Genomic DNA, 15282 nt, shown 5'->3' with positions numbered 1-15282 from the left:
GAGGGAGTGGGGAGGGAGAGAAGGGGGATAAGTAAGGGAAGGGTTTAGTCAAAGAAATTGTATAAATGACTCATGGATACGGGCAACGGGGAGGGATATGATTTCGGGAGAGGGGGTGGGCTGGGTGGGGGAGAGAAATGGGGGAAAAATGGGACAACTGTAATTGAAAAACCAAAAATAAAAATAAAAAAATAAAATAAATAAAAAAATAGTGATCAAATTGAGATATTGAGAATAATCAATGATACACCACATGGAAGATAGTGGACATACTCCAAATATCTAATTCTGTAAAGTTATTGGTGAAAATAAAAAATGTGTCTTTTATTTTATGGAAAAAACCATACAGGCTTTTTGACCAACCCATACTTGAAGAACTGCAAAGTGTGAATAATCTAAATTCTTAAAAGAATGGTGCCCTGTGTGTGTCCTTTGATTAGGATTCTGTAACCACTTGTCTTTTGGCTGCCTGGAATTCAGTCTCTCATTTAGCAAATATAATTAATGCCAGTCATTGGACACTGCACTCAATCCAGAAGACAGGTAAATCAGGCAAACCTCCACCTCCTGGAGCTCCAATGTCACTGGAGGAAGAGACATGCATACAAGAAACTTCAAGTCCAAGGCTGGCTAGGGAAGAATTGCCCACCTGTGCAGCAGTCTGTTGCTGAACAGAAAGGTAGGCAGATGGCCAGACATCTTTCTCTGTCTAGAGGGTCAGGAATGCTCTGTTTGCCTGTTCCCGGATCTGGAGCATGTCTCCTTAGTGCAAGAATGCCTATATAATTTGCATGGCCAGGGAAAAATTAAAATGCAAGGCCACTTGTTCAAAAATTATTAAGAATTTAAAAAGGGTGACAGCAAAGGAGTAAACAAAACATGGGGTTCTTCCATGTGCAGGTCCCTGTGAGATTACACAGTTCCTATGTCCATGAGGCTGGCCCTGTTACAGGGTTAGGAAGCATACAAACAGGAGGTCTGAATGTGTCCTGAAGTCTTCTTCTCTATTGCACAGAGCCTGAAGAGAGCTCGTATCTCAGTGAACTTAATGGTACTACACAAAGGCCAGTACCAAATATTTGTTGAGTGCCTGCTCTGTGTCCAGAACTCATCTAAGCTTCAGAGATGTGGTGGAAAAACAAACACATTTTTTTTTTGTTTTGTTTTTGTCACTGAGTTTACTCCAGTAGTGGGAACCCACCATAAACAAGCTCACAAAGAACCGTCCAAAAAAAATATTAGTTAATGAGCAATGCTATGAAGATGACAAAGCAGGGTGATGGGATAGGGGTGGGTGATGAAAAGGTGTATTAGACTAGCGTGGTACAGCAAAGCCTCTCCAAGGAGCCACCAGATGAGCTGGGATGCACAGAGCCTATTCTAGAGCAATAGGTGAGGATGCTGCTAGTGTTTGGCATCAGCTTGATATACAAATCTCCGCAATTCTTCCCCCTCTGTAGTGAATCATGAGGGTCTAGGCAAGAAAGGGGAAGTCCAAGGATGTCTGAGACTCTTGAAATGTACCCCCTGAATGAAGGCACTGACCCCCATCCCCATTCCCAGTGCTTCCTCACTTCTGCTGACATCACTGAGAGCCAAGTCTCCAGAAAGGTTTGACCAGCTAATTTTGCAGAGGTGATTTCCAAGGTCCCTCCACCCCAGGCGGTCCATCTCCCACCCAGGGCCCCAGGCTGAACCAGGAGCCAGTTGTGTTAGTGTCTCTGCACAAGTCTACCAGTGAATGCCTCAGCCTGGCTGTCTGTTGATAGGTCCTCTTGCATCCCCAAATACTTGGGAAACTGTCTTGTGTAGTATCTCATATCAGAGCTTGCTAGGGAGAACCCCAAGTCTCCCTTCTTCTCCTGTGTTAAGAAAAGTGCTAAGTTACCCAGTTTCCTTCTGATGCCAAGAGATGTGCTCTGAAGGAATGGAAAGTGTGGAGTGAGGATGAAGAAAATCTCAGAGGCCAGGCGACTTGGGGAAGCGATGGGATGCAACAGGTGGTGGTGGGGAGCCAAGGGCTGGCGGCGAGTCATAGAAGAAGAAGCCCATCCAGTCCCTGCTAGGCCCAGGCTTTGGACTGCTGGTTTCCCCTACCTGGGGCCTGCACACAGCTGGCTGGCCCTCCTCTCCTTCCTCACCTGTCCCCCGCACCTGACTTTCTGGCAGCTCTGCAGTGGTAGAGGCCGAGGGAAGCGGGGAACCTTGGTGACAGGGTTCCCTCCCCCCTTCCTCCCCCTGCAGCCTTTGCTGACCGACCCCCTCTACTCAGCTGCAGCAGGGAACACCCCATCGCGTAGATTTCCATATGGCCCAGCGGGCAGGGCCAGGGTGGGGAGCGGGAGGTGGGGAGCGCGGGGCGGGGCAGGGCGAGTGGGAGGAGTGAAAGTTGGAGCCCAACAAAACCCTCGACACTACGCCTGGTGCAGCTGGACCATGCGCCGCGACTTCTGCGCAGGTGATCGCGCCAGTCCAGGCCAGGATGTTGACCAAAGTTCTCCTGATCCTCCTGGGCATGTCCATAATTCTCTCATGTAGGTGAGTTTCCATCCTGGAACCCAGGAGCTGTTTGTGCCCTCTCCCCAGGAGTGAGGCCAGTTCCAGGGAACCCCGCGCCCTCCTTGCCCCAAGCCATTGTGCAGCCAGCCTCCACACTGCTTTGTCTAAGGCAGGCACGCTGGGCCACTGATAGGGCGACCGGGAAGGAAGGCAGGACACCTGTCCCCTGGCCACTCGCATCGCTGGACTCCCCCTCTCCAAACTAGTGCGGTGGCCAAGAGCCAGCACACCCTCTCCCTCTTGAGTCCTCCGTGGGGAGAGGAGAGCGGCTCCGCGGGGCAACTGGAAAGCGCGGGCTCGCTCTTCTGGGCAATGGGACTGGAGTGGGAGGGGGATGGCTTTAGGAAGATAGCACCCAGAAAGGCGCGAGAGCTTGGGGAGCAGAACTGTGCCTAAAGTATTGAGTGGCTAGTCTGCCTTCTCCTTCGTTTTTTTTCCCCCCTGAGCTCTGACAGAGTATCTAGCACTGTGCCGGACAACTCTCACTTGACTTGCTTCTCTTCCCTCCATTCCTCTAGGTGCCAGGCCCAGGTAGGAGCTTTGATTTGATTCCCACCCCAGCTATCTACCCCACCCCCTCCACCGGCAACCTCCACCTTTCTTCTTTATAACTCCCCCATCCACACCCCGGTAGCCCCTCAAAGCACCCTGCTGGTCTTGGGCCAACTGTAGCCAGAGGCCAAGAATGTTATTCTCTGAGGTCTGTGGTTTGGGTCCTGAATTTCAGTCTCTCCCCACTTTTCCAAAGACTATCAGCAGGTTTCCTTTCAGTGGCCAGCTTCCCTCGCACCTTCTTCTGGCCCTGCGACTTTGCTAGGAATATTGTCCCCTGCATTTCTGGCATTTTAGGGTGGAAGATGACTGCTTCATACTTTGGGGAGGGTTTCCCACTGACCGAAAACTGTCAAGTGTCTCTAGTTTCCTAATCTGTGGAGCATTATTGAAGTCTCTATGGCACTGGGCTTGTGTGTTGATTATCTGTGTTGGGTTGAGGGAAGATGGCTTCTCTCCCCACCTTAGAACGCTTTAGTTCCTCAAGGGAGAGGCTGTATGTCTCCCTGCTGACTCACTGGTTGCCTGACCTGGGGAGGGGGTGGTCCTCTCAGCAGGGGCTAGGTAAATATTTCTGAATTTGTGATAAGATTTTCTAGTTATCCACATTTATCTAGATGTGAAATAGACTGGTTGGGCGAGCTGACATGATGACTGGCTAGGGCAAAAGAGGGGTAGGGTAGGAAGGGGACAGAAGGAGGTAGGGGGAACAGAGAGGGAAAAAAACAAGATGGGCTGTTGAGATGAAAACTACCTTTCTATGGGGGAAGAGCTGCAGTAACTGATGTTCAAACACTGTCAACATGGCAACCCATGATGTCAAGAAAAAGCTGTGGAGGGGGCAGTGGGTTGTGCTAGCAAGGGCCACATCGATTCAGGAATACTTGTTCTGGTCCAGGTTCAGCCTCAAATCAATTGTGTGATTTTGGGCACATCCCTTTCCCCACCTGGGCCTCAGTTTCTCCATCTGCAAGGTGGAAAAGATGGCTGATTTTGGGAAAAAAAAATAAAACAGTCCAGTGGTCATTTCCTCCTCCCAGCTAGCTCAGTGAGGGCAGGGGGTGCAGAAATTCAGCTTCATCTTTGACCATCACATCTAAAGGAGGGATGTGGATTCTTGAAAAGCTCTCATGGAATGACCTCACTAGTCCAGTGCATGAGTGCTCTTCAACTTTTTATTATTTCTTTGCTGGAAAGTGGCCTTAATGGCAGGCTGAGGAAAAGTATGTATTGTAGCAGCTCCTTAATTCCAAGGATCCCAGGATGAGTGTTCTGTTGTTGTTTTTACCGAGAAAAGCTAATTGTAAGATTATAGCAATCTCAAGACCCTCTGATACCATTTTCATTGCAGATTAGTCTAGAAGCAGGGGTTGGGGGGAACTTTGGTCATTCCAGACTTTTGCTTATTTGCCACTTGAACCTCGGGGTTTTTGTATCTGGTTTAAGACATCTAAGAGGGGCTGCTGTAGGTTCTTGGATGGTCTTGGCTGGCATTGCCAATCCTGAGTGTTCCATATTTCCAGCCATGTCACTCATTTTGCGGGGTCTCAGGCCCCGGTCTCCCTCCTCCCCTCCAAAATTGGTTGGTATGATCTATTCAGGGGATTGGGGGAAGGCCTTAAGGAAAGAGAACATCTTTGGATTTAGTATTTGGAAATGGAAACTGCTTTTCCTAAAACCAGTTCTCTCCTTACCCACAATGGGAATTAGCCACTTTGGACATGAGAAATGGCATAGACTTAGCACATCTGTACACCAGTTAAGCAATTCTAAGAGCTTGAAATAGTACAGGAAAATGCATTTTGCTGCTCAAGTTGGCAATCCCTTGGTCTACAGTATAGAAGCCATGTCCATATCTCCTGCCCTGTTAACCCCTTATTTTAGGAAACAAGTCTCCTGATGGCTTTTTTAAAAATAAAATCATTTTGGAGGTCTAATATACAAATATAAAAGTATGGAAATTTGAGTGAACAGCTCAGTGGATGTTCACAAAGTGAACATGCCCCTGTAACCCCTACTAGACCAGGGAATAGAACGTTTCAATCACTTTCACCCCTACACCTTACAAGCCTCACCACACACCCCCATCCAGTCCACTCCTCCCCAAATAAAACCACTATCTTGCCTTCCAGTATCACAGATAAGTTCTTCTGATAGCTTTTTAAAAAAGCTTTTACTTATAATTTTAAAAAATATATAAATGTAGAGGGAACAATAGAGTGAATCTCCTTGTACCTAGCACCATCCTCATTAATTATCAACTCATGGCCAATCTTGTTTTCTTTGTACCCAACACACTCTCCATTTCCAACTTAATTTATTTAAAAACAAATCTCAGACATTATGTCATTTTTATGTGTAATTACTTTAGTATGCATTTCTAGTCATAAGTACTCCAAAAACATAATAAAATACCACTATTAACACCAAAAATTTTTGAATAATTTCTTTGTGCTGAAGAAACTATCCAGTCAGTGTCTGGATCACTCTTATTGTGTTATATTTTTTGTTGTGCTGTGTTTTTTTTGTTTGTTTGTTTTTTGCTGTGTTTTTTTTTTTTTTAGTCTGCCTTTCAAAATTAGTGTCTGAATAAGGTCCACATATTAGCATTTTTATTTTTTAAAAGAGTTCTTATTGCATTAGAACGTTATATTCATAATAGTGCACAAATCATAAGTATACAGCTGATGAGTTGTCAGAAAATGACCACACTGATATCAAGACACCCACATTAGAAACTGGAACATGACCAGAACCTCAGAAACCCCCTGACACCCACTTCCCCAATGCCTCCCAGCAAAGGTAGCACAACCTTGACTAAATACATTGGCAGGTGGCTTTTGAATTTTTTGTTTTTATTATTATTAATTTTGGCTATGGTGCGTGGCTGTGGCTCTCATGTTGTATTACTCTTGTCCATCTGTTTCCTGGATGACAGTTTCTGGGTGAAGGACTCCTGCCTTTTCTTAGTGCTTAGAGCTCCACCCCCCCACCCCAAACTCCAACTCCAATGCAATGAGCATAACGAAAGCAAAGAAATGCAGAATATTCCCACAGTGTTCCAGCTCTCTCTGGGAGAGGCTTCTCTGGCCTTCCTGAGCATTCATCAGCAGTCCTGGCCCTCTGCCTGCCTATTTACTCCCCTGTGGTGCTGGTCAGGAAGACTAGAGACCAAGCCTAGTAACTGCAATTGATTGACTAGAGCTCATACACTGATGCCTTCATCATTTTACAGAAAAAATATTTTAAAATAGTGTCCAGTTTTTAAATTAATTTAAAAAAAATATCATAGAAAAGAGCATAGAAATTTCCCCAAAGCAGCAAGATTTAAAAGAAATAAGTGCTGTTACTGGCTCATAATTTACTGTTGCTAGTCACTCTTTATGCCTTGGGTTGCAGATTGTTTTGGGTTGCTTCTGTCCCAAGAGGCATCAACTGAGATGCCTACAGAGTGCAGGAGAGAGCTTCATTTTTTGTCTGTATGTTCTAGGGTTGAAAGACCTCATCTTGAATCAGAAAAGAGACCTTCTGCCTATCATAATGATGTCTATGATCTCAAACCCCAGGATTCCAAAAAGAAGCTCCCCTCTGAAGAAATAAAGCCCACCACTATTGATACTCATAACAGACTTGGAAAACTGCCAGCAGCCACTCAAATCCTGGACAGTATCCTGAATAACTATGATTACAAACTGCACCCTGGCATTGGTGGTGAATAACAGAACATAGTTCTTCCCTCCCAGAGGGGAGTGACTTGAGGGCTTAAGAATGGAGAATGAGCCTGGGGTATAGGTGAGGTTGCCATGCATGCAGGCAGGAATATCTGTTGCTCACTTGTCATGTAAGAGAGGTAAACTGTAGTCTCAGCAATACCATTGACCTTGGTCTAGACTTTTTCCTTCTCTCACCCCCAGCTTTTCCAGCTATAAAATGAGATGACTGGACTAGTTGATATGACCTTTGAGGTATGTCTGATTCTTGCAGTCTATGAAATGGCTCTTTCCATGAAAGAACAAAGAAAGAAATAGGATTGGATGTTGAAACCATATAGTCTAACCTTTATCTATCTCCCTTTTTCTCCCCTCAGACCTCACTCTTCCCTGCCCCATGCCTCTGTTGGACACTTACCTCTGCCACTTCTGCTTCCTTTATAGAGAAGTCCACTGTGATCACTGTTGAGTTCTCTGTCAACAACCTTGGTCCTATCTCTATCCTGGACAAGGTGAGTTCTGAGCTTTGATATAGACTATCCTAGCCCAGATAACTTATCCATGAGTCCTTTTACATATTTGTTTATTTGGGGGACTCTGTACATCTGTGACACAAGTTTGGGATGGGGGGAGATATTTTAACCAACACTGACTTTAGAAGGAGGCTGGGAAAGGTAAGTAAGATGCTTGCTGCCTGAAGAGGACCTTCAGAGTCCTGACTACATCTTCCAGTCTTTCGTTCAAAATAAAAATAATAAAGCAACTTTATATACCACAATGGGATGGCTCTTTTCTTCTGATAATGATTTTTGTGGCCTTATATTTATAGTTACCAACTCTTACTCTAAGACTGTTTCTCTAATTTTTCTATGGTTCCTTCTCTTTTTTCCACTGCTATCCTTCTAGTGTCAGTACTGTCCTTAGTTAGCTTTCATTATCTTCCATTTGAAATACGCAAAATTTGAGGTTTCTGCCTACCCCTGTCTACCTACTAACCCAGCCTTCTGAGTGATGTGCGCCTCCTGCTATTCTGACCCTGCTTAAAGCATGAATTTTAACCCCATTTGCTAGCAGTCAAGGCCCTCCATGGCTGGAGTTTTATTTCTTTTAACTCATTTAGAGATAATGTGCTCTGATCACACTAGACTATGGGCATTCCCAAGCTATCTTGTTCTTCTGAGTCACTATTAAAGCTATTTCTTGTTTAGTATGCCATTGCTTCAGTTTTCTACTTGTCATAAGCCTTATCCTTTAAGGTCTAGCTCAAATAACATCTCTTTCATGGCATTCCTCCTGATCTCCACAGCTATTTATTACTCCTTTCTTATATCATACTCCTGTCATTGGCACTCAGATCTTTCTAGCTTATATTCCAGCTGCTTGTTTACTTGATCCTCCTCCCTTTTTTATGTTGTAATTATGTGCTCTGTTTGCTCTGCTCCCTTAATGTCAAAGACTCAGTATATGTTAGCTGAACAAATAAATTATGAAAGAACATGTATTGCTATGTAACAAAGTACCCCAAAACATAGGATAGAAATATGCTCTGTTTATTAGCAAGTGCTGTGGCTATGTGAGAGCAACACCAGCCATAGGACTCTAGAGTCACCAGGAAAAAGTAGACTGTATGAGATCTTGGATCTCTCAAAGCTTTAAAGAGCAATTTGGAACTATGTAGAAGGCCAGACTTCTCAGCAAGCATGGATTGTGGAGGGGAAGGATTCTCCTAATTACCAAACACTTCACATGGCCTCAAAACATAAGAAGCTCTGCAGGCCAAGTTGGAACTTCCAACCATTTGGTACTGTAGAAACATTCTGAAGGCCACTTGTGAAAGCTGGAGGGACCAGGCAGGGCAGGGCTGAGGGGTCCCATGTGAATGGTAGACAGGCTCTGCCACTTTTATTGTCTGCTTCTCTGGATTACCACAGGGAAAAATCTCAGTCTAAGAGGCAGGATCCCAGCAATCTGGCAGCAGTTTTCACCATCTTTTGGCCTAGGCAGGAAAGGCAAGTAGGGATTGTCTTCACCATCTCCCTGCAGGCTCTACTGGCCTCCAGGTTTGTGGGTGTCTGGTTGGTGTCCATTGTTTGATGAAGGATAACTCAGGGTAAAGACCTAAGGATTATGCAAAGGGAAATTGTACCTCAGTACCCAAAGGGTTGGTTGGTGTTAGTGAAGTAAACACTGAAGAGGAAGATTGATGAAGCTTGTCCCAGGACAAGGCTATGGTAATGGTGCTCTGAGAATAAATGTGTTGTCAATAATTATTTGTGTGACTTTGGACAGGCCCCTTTTCTCTGAGCCTCAGTTTCCCTACCTCTAAAGTAAAAGCGGTTGGGCTGACGTTCAAGGTTCTACCTTGGCCTAGTTCTGGTACTTGTTGTTCAAGCTACTTGCAGTCCTGTAAAGCGTGGTTTTCTCTCCTTTCAATGCCAGTGGTACAAACTTCTAGCTGCTCATGCTTCTTCTTATTAAACATTCATCTTGATGTTTAATAGTTTATGGAATAGACAGTATCTGGAGACCAAATAATCACAGACACACACACACACACACACATACACACATACACACACACCTATTTAGAGGTTAATTGCCTTTGTTTAAAAGGAGAAACAAAACGATTAAAAAAAACATGAGACTAAATAGACATTTCGCTCATGACTCAAAGTACTTTTTGTAAAATATAATTCTGGAGGATGAAGGATTTAGGTTAATTAGCACTTGTATTCCCCAAATAAAAGCTGAAAGGAGAAACTTTGCTGTACATAATCAAAGTCGTGTGTGTTTGTGAATGTTCGAAATGATTTTGAGCTGAGATCTTTGATTTGCTATGAAACTATGGGGTCTGAGAGGGTGTTGACTTGCTGGAGTAGCAACACATTCCTAGAAGGCAGTGGTGATGTGATGAGTCCGGCCTGTGCAACTAAGTCACCGTTGAAAGTTTCTACATGAAATGTATCTTTCCAGACTGTTTTCCATTTAGGAATATTCCTTTCGTTTTGGAATACCAGGAAATAGAAAACTCCTATAGCCAAACTTATTCGGCTTTCCTCCATGCAAAGCTGAGTGGGTTCTTATCTGCTTGATAGGCCTGTCATGGGATGCCATGGGAGTGTTCTTTGTACAATCCCAAGTGTATGCTTTATTTTATCCTTTCCACCAGGAATACTCCATTGACATCACCTTCTGCCAGACCTGGTATGATGAGCGCCCCCGTCACAATGGCAGCTTTGACAGCTTTATTCTGAATGGCAACATGGTAAGCCAGTTATAAATCCCAGACACTTTTTCTAGGAATTCTAAAAGGACTCAAGTATATGTGATCACCATGCCCAACCAAATGGTCTGCATCCACAAGGATGGCAAAGTGTTGTATACAGTTAGGTATGTCAAACCTCTGGAGTCTTACCTCTTGGGACTCTTCCTCCTCTTCAGAGAATTTTTGCCAAAGAAATATAGGCAGAGCTTTCATCATGAGCAATACTTCTAAGGGCCTTTTCAGGCTTGCTTTTTTTTAAAGTATATTTTGTTGATTATATTGTTACAATAGTTCCAATTTTTCCCCTTTGATCCCCTCTGCCTACCACCACCCCTCTCCCAGCAATCCCTCACCCCAAGTCAATGTCCATGGGTTGTACATACAAGTTCTCTGGCTTCACCTTTCCTATATTATTCTTTTTTTATTTTTAAATTAATTAATTAATTAATTTCTTTAAGAATAAAAAATAACCCCCCCCTCAGACTTAAGACCCTTTATATACTTATAAAGGACAATGGGCGAAGGTCTCAAGTTCCTCTAGCTGCTTCAAGCTGGACATGGTTGTCGTCCTACCTACCCTTGGGTCCAGAAATCCCTAATAAGAGTGGGAGTGTGGAGGGGAGGGTGGCCTTCCCACATGGGGAAGGGTCTTGCACACTCCAGGTCAGTTGGCTGTCCCAGACAACGGCGTGCTTGGTTCAACAGGCTGGCATCTTTGTTGTATTCTGCAGGCAACAGATTTGGCAACAGGGTTAAAAGACATCATTCAATCCATAACCACTAGGTGACAAAAGGCAGGGATTAATTTTTCAATGTCCCACATTAGGGAAAAAGAGGGCTTCTTAGGAGGAAGGTGTGCCAGGCACGTCTCACATGTCTAAAACCCTTTTGCCTATTATATACCTTGGGCTGAGGGAAATATTTTAGGTTTCCCTCCTCTCAGACCTCTGGGCTCTTTCTATATAACCCATTAGGATAGAAAAGAGAAACCAGTTTTAAAGTGAAGCCCACAGACCACATCATTTTTCACCAACCCAGCAACTAGTTCAGCCAAACCACTGAGTCTCGGGAGGCAGTGATGCAGACAGGATTAAGTGAAGCATATATGTACAGACAATCACTCAGGTAATGAGACCCTAGGCTTATGCCCTTTGAAAACAGAAAACACATGTTAATTTATGAAACATAACCCAAAAACAACTCTCTAAATCTGTAAGATTGTCTTATTAGAAAGACATCCAGTTGCAAGGCATTTGACATTCTTCTTGCTTATAAATGAAACATCTTTGATGATGCCACAGACATAGTTTCACTTTCAAATAAAAACAACCTTTAAAGATGGTTAGCTGCAGTAGTTTATAGTCTACCACTGACCATTGTGATTTTCCTTGAATCTCGATTTTTCACCTTAAGATTATCCTCTTTGTAATTAAAGGGACTGCATTAAGTCCATTTTAAATTTATCCTGTTCATTTGCATAAGCACAACAAGAGCAGCAAATGATCTTTTATGATCCTTCGTTCTGCTTTGCTGGAACTTACACAAGGAACATTTAGGGTGACCTTCAGCCTGCCCTTCAGGGCACAGAAGCTGAGCCACATAACTGCCATTCGGCATTGCCTGTAAACACCTGTCTTTTCCAAGTCCTTCAGGTTTTCCATTGTGCCTTAATGTCACTTCTAGCCATCTTTCAGGAAAACAACCTTCATTTATTCCCTGGAAAGGTTGCTGTGGACCACACAACCAACCAAGGTACCAGGCCTTTTTTCTCATGGGCTTTTATTAGCTTCGAAAGTCAATCCTATTTCCTCGGGGCTTTTTGGTAACATCCAGAGCCCAAGCATGTCTCCTTTGGCATGACATTTCAGTCAAAGTCTTGGTAAAAAATCCTCTATTAACAACTGGTTTTATTAGTTTTATGCTAAGAACCATATGTCATTACTTACTTCTTCAGAATGCCAAATTCTGGAGGCGTCAGATAGGGACAAAAATAGACAGTGTGAAGGAAAATTCTTGTCCTTCTAATATTCACTAAAATTGCATTTCCATTCTTTATATTTTCTTTTTTTTCTACCACTAAAATTTTTTTTTGTTTTTCCATTACAGTTGTCCCACTATTCTCCCTCTTGCTTCCCCACACCCTGCCCACCCCTTCTCCCACAGTCAGTCCCCACCCAGTTGTCCATGTCCGTGGTCATTTATACATGTTCTTTGACAAGACCCTTCCCCTTTTTTACCCTCTTCTCTGCCTTCCCCCTCTCCACTTGTCATTGTTAGTCTATTTCTTGTTTACATACCTCTGGTTCAACTTTGCTCATTGGTTTATGTTGTTCATTACCCTCCTGTAATAGGTGATAGCATAAGGTATTTTTCTTTCATTGCCTGGCTTATTTTGCTCAGCATAATTCTCTCTAGTTCCATCCATGTTGTTGCAATTGGTAGGAGTTCCTTATTTCTTCCTGCTATATAGTACTCCATTGTGTAAGTGTACCACAGTTTTTTGATCCACTCATCTACAGATGGGCACTTAGTTGTTTCCAGCACTCGGCTATTGTAAACAGTGCTGCTATAAACATAGGGATGAATATGTTCTTTTGAATTGGTGTTTCAGGATTTTTTGGATATAATCCTAGCAATGGAATTACTGGTTCAAAAGGCAGTTCTATGTTTAGTTTTTTGAGAAAATTCCATACTGTTTTCCATAGTGGCTGCACCAGTCTGCATTCCCACCAGCAGTGCAGAATGGTTCCCTTTTTCCTGCATCCTTGCCAACACAAGTTGTTTGTTGATTTGTTGATGGTGGCCATTCTGAATGGTGTGAGGTAGTATCTCATTGTGGTTTTGTATTGTTTTTTTTTTTTTTTTTTTTTTGCATCTCACTGATGGCTAGTGATATTGAGCATTCTTTCATATGTCTATGGAGCTTCTGTATGTCCTCTTTGTAAAAGTGTTTGTTCAGGTCCTTTGCCCATTTTTTAATTGGGTTGTCTGTCTTCTTGTTGTTGAGTCACATAAGTTCCTTATATATTTTGGAGATCAATCCCTTGTCTGAGGTATCACTAGCAAATACATTTTCCCATATGGTTCATTCCCTTTCTGTCTTGCTGATGTTTTCTTTTGCTGAGCAGAAACTCTTTAGTTTGATGTAGTCCCATTTGTTGATTCTTTCCTTTATTTCCCTTGCCTTAGGAGATATATCAGTGAAAATGTTGCTACGTGGGATATCTGAACTTTTCCTGTCTATGTTTTCCTCTAGGACTTTTATGGTGCCATGGCTTACATTTAAGTCTTTGATCCATTTTGAGTTTATTCTGGTGTATGGTGTAAGTTGGTGGTCTAGTTTCATTTTCTTGCATGTCCCTGTCTAGTTCTCCCAACACCATTTGTTGAAGAGGCGCTTTTCACTTCATTTTAAGTTCCTTCACCCTTTGTCAAATTTTAGTTGACCATATAGACCTGGGTTTATTTCTGAGCTCTTTATTCTGTTCTATTGATCTATATGTCTGTTCTTATGCCAGTATCAGACTGTTATAATTACCGTGGCTTTGTAGTATAGTTTGATATCAGGTATTGTGATTTCTCCTACTGTGTTCTTTTTCCTCAAGATTGCTGTGTCAATTTGGGGTCTTTTTTGGTGCCATATAAATTTTTGAAGTATTTGTTCTAGGTCTGTGAAATATGTCATTGGTATTTTAATAGGGATTGCATTGAATTTATAAATTGCTTGGGTTGTATGGAACTTTTAATTATGTTGATTCTTCCCATTCATGAACATGGTATTTGCTTCCATTTATTGGTATCTTCCTCAATTTCTTTCTTCAGGGTTATGTAGTTTTATGAGTACAGGTCTTTTACCTCCTTGGTTAAGTTTATTCCTAGGTACTTTATTTTTCTTGTTGCTATGGTAAATGGAATTTTCTTTTAGTCTCTATTTCTGAAATTTTACTCTTGGTGTACAGAAATGTCTGCGATTTCTGAATATTGACTCTGTACCTTGCTATTTTGCCAAACTCACTTATGAGGTTGAGTAGTTTTTTTCTTGGAGTCAGTAGGGTTTTCTATGTACACTATCATGTCATCTGCAAATAATGACAGTTTTCTTTCGCTTTTCCAATTTGGATGCCTTTTATTTCTCTTTCTTTTCTGATTCCTCTGGCTAGAACTTCCAAGAGTATGTTGAATAGGAGTGGAGAGAGTACATATCCTTGTCTTGTTTCTGACCTCAAGGGGAATGTTCTAAGTTTTTGCCCATCGAGTTGATGTTGGCTTCAGGTTTCTCATATATAGCCTTTATTATGTTGAGGTAAGCTCCCTCTATTCCCATTTTGCTGAGAGTTTTCATCATAAATGGGTGTTGTACCTTATCAAATGCTTTTTCTGCATCTATTGATATCATCATGTGGTTTTTGTCTTTCATTCTGTGTGGTGTATTACGTTTATTGATTTGCAAATATTAAACCATCCTTGCATCCCTGGGATGAATCCTGCTTGATCATGGCGTATAATCTTTCTAATGTGTTGCTGGATCTGGTTTTCCAATATTTTGTTGAGAGTTTTAGCATCTATGTTCATCAGAGATATTAGCTTACAGTTTTTTTTCTTTGTTATGTCTTGACCTGGTTCTGGAATTAAGGTAACACTGGATTCATAAGAAGAGTTTGGAACTCTTCCCTCTTCTTGGATTTTTTGAAATAGTTTGAGAAGGTTAGGCATCAGTTATTCCCTAAATGTTTTGTAAAATTCACCCTTGAAACCATCCGGTCCTGGTCTTTAGTACGTCAAGAATTTTTTTATTTCCGGTTCAATTTAACTCCTTTTTATTGGTCTGTTCGGGCTTTCTACTACTTCTTGATTCAGTTTTAGAAGATTATATCTTTCTAGAAATTTGTCCATTTTTTAATTTTATTTTTTTATTTTTCAATTACAGTTGTCCCATTTTCCCCCATTGCTCCCCCCAACCCAGCCCACCCCTTCTCCCACAATAATATCCCTTCTCGTTGTCCATGTCCATGAGTCATTTATACACGTTACTTGACTAAACCCTTCCCTTACTTATACCCCTTCTCTCCCTGAACCTCCCCACTATTGACTGTTATTCTGCTCCTTGTCCTATTTAGTTCGTTTGTTTACGTTGTTCTTTAGTTTCCTGTATTAGGTTATATCATATGGTATTTTGCTTTCTTTGCCTGGCTTATT

The 15282-nt window shown here is 42.5% G+C and overlaps 1 protein-coding gene across 1 annotated transcript in view; it reads left to right on the top strand.

The window, feature by feature from the left end:
* Nucleotides 1-2482: 2482 nt before the first annotated feature.
* The window catches only part of GABRE (gamma-aminobutyric acid type A receptor subunit epsilon), a 68782-nt gene continuing 55982 nt past the window's right edge, over nt 2483-15282 (top strand). The window contains 4 exon segments of the mRNA XM_090264083.1: nt 2483-2538; nt 6602-6822; nt 7266-7333; nt 9991-10211. Of these exon segments, the coding sequence (XP_090120209.1) occupies nt 2483-2538; nt 6602-6822; nt 7266-7333; nt 9991-10211 (566 nt within the window).

Source organism: Furipterus horrens, unplaced genomic scaffold (genome assembly GCF_987537825.1).
Source record: "Furipterus horrens unplaced genomic scaffold, mFurHor1.1.pri manual_scaffold_17, whole genome shotgun sequence".
In the NCBI taxonomy this organism is placed as follows: domain Eukaryota; kingdom Metazoa; phylum Chordata; class Mammalia; order Chiroptera; family Furipteridae; genus Furipterus; species Furipterus horrens.
The sequence above is the reverse complement of the archived record's forward strand: the minus strand, read 5'-3'. Positions and strand labels throughout refer to the sequence as shown.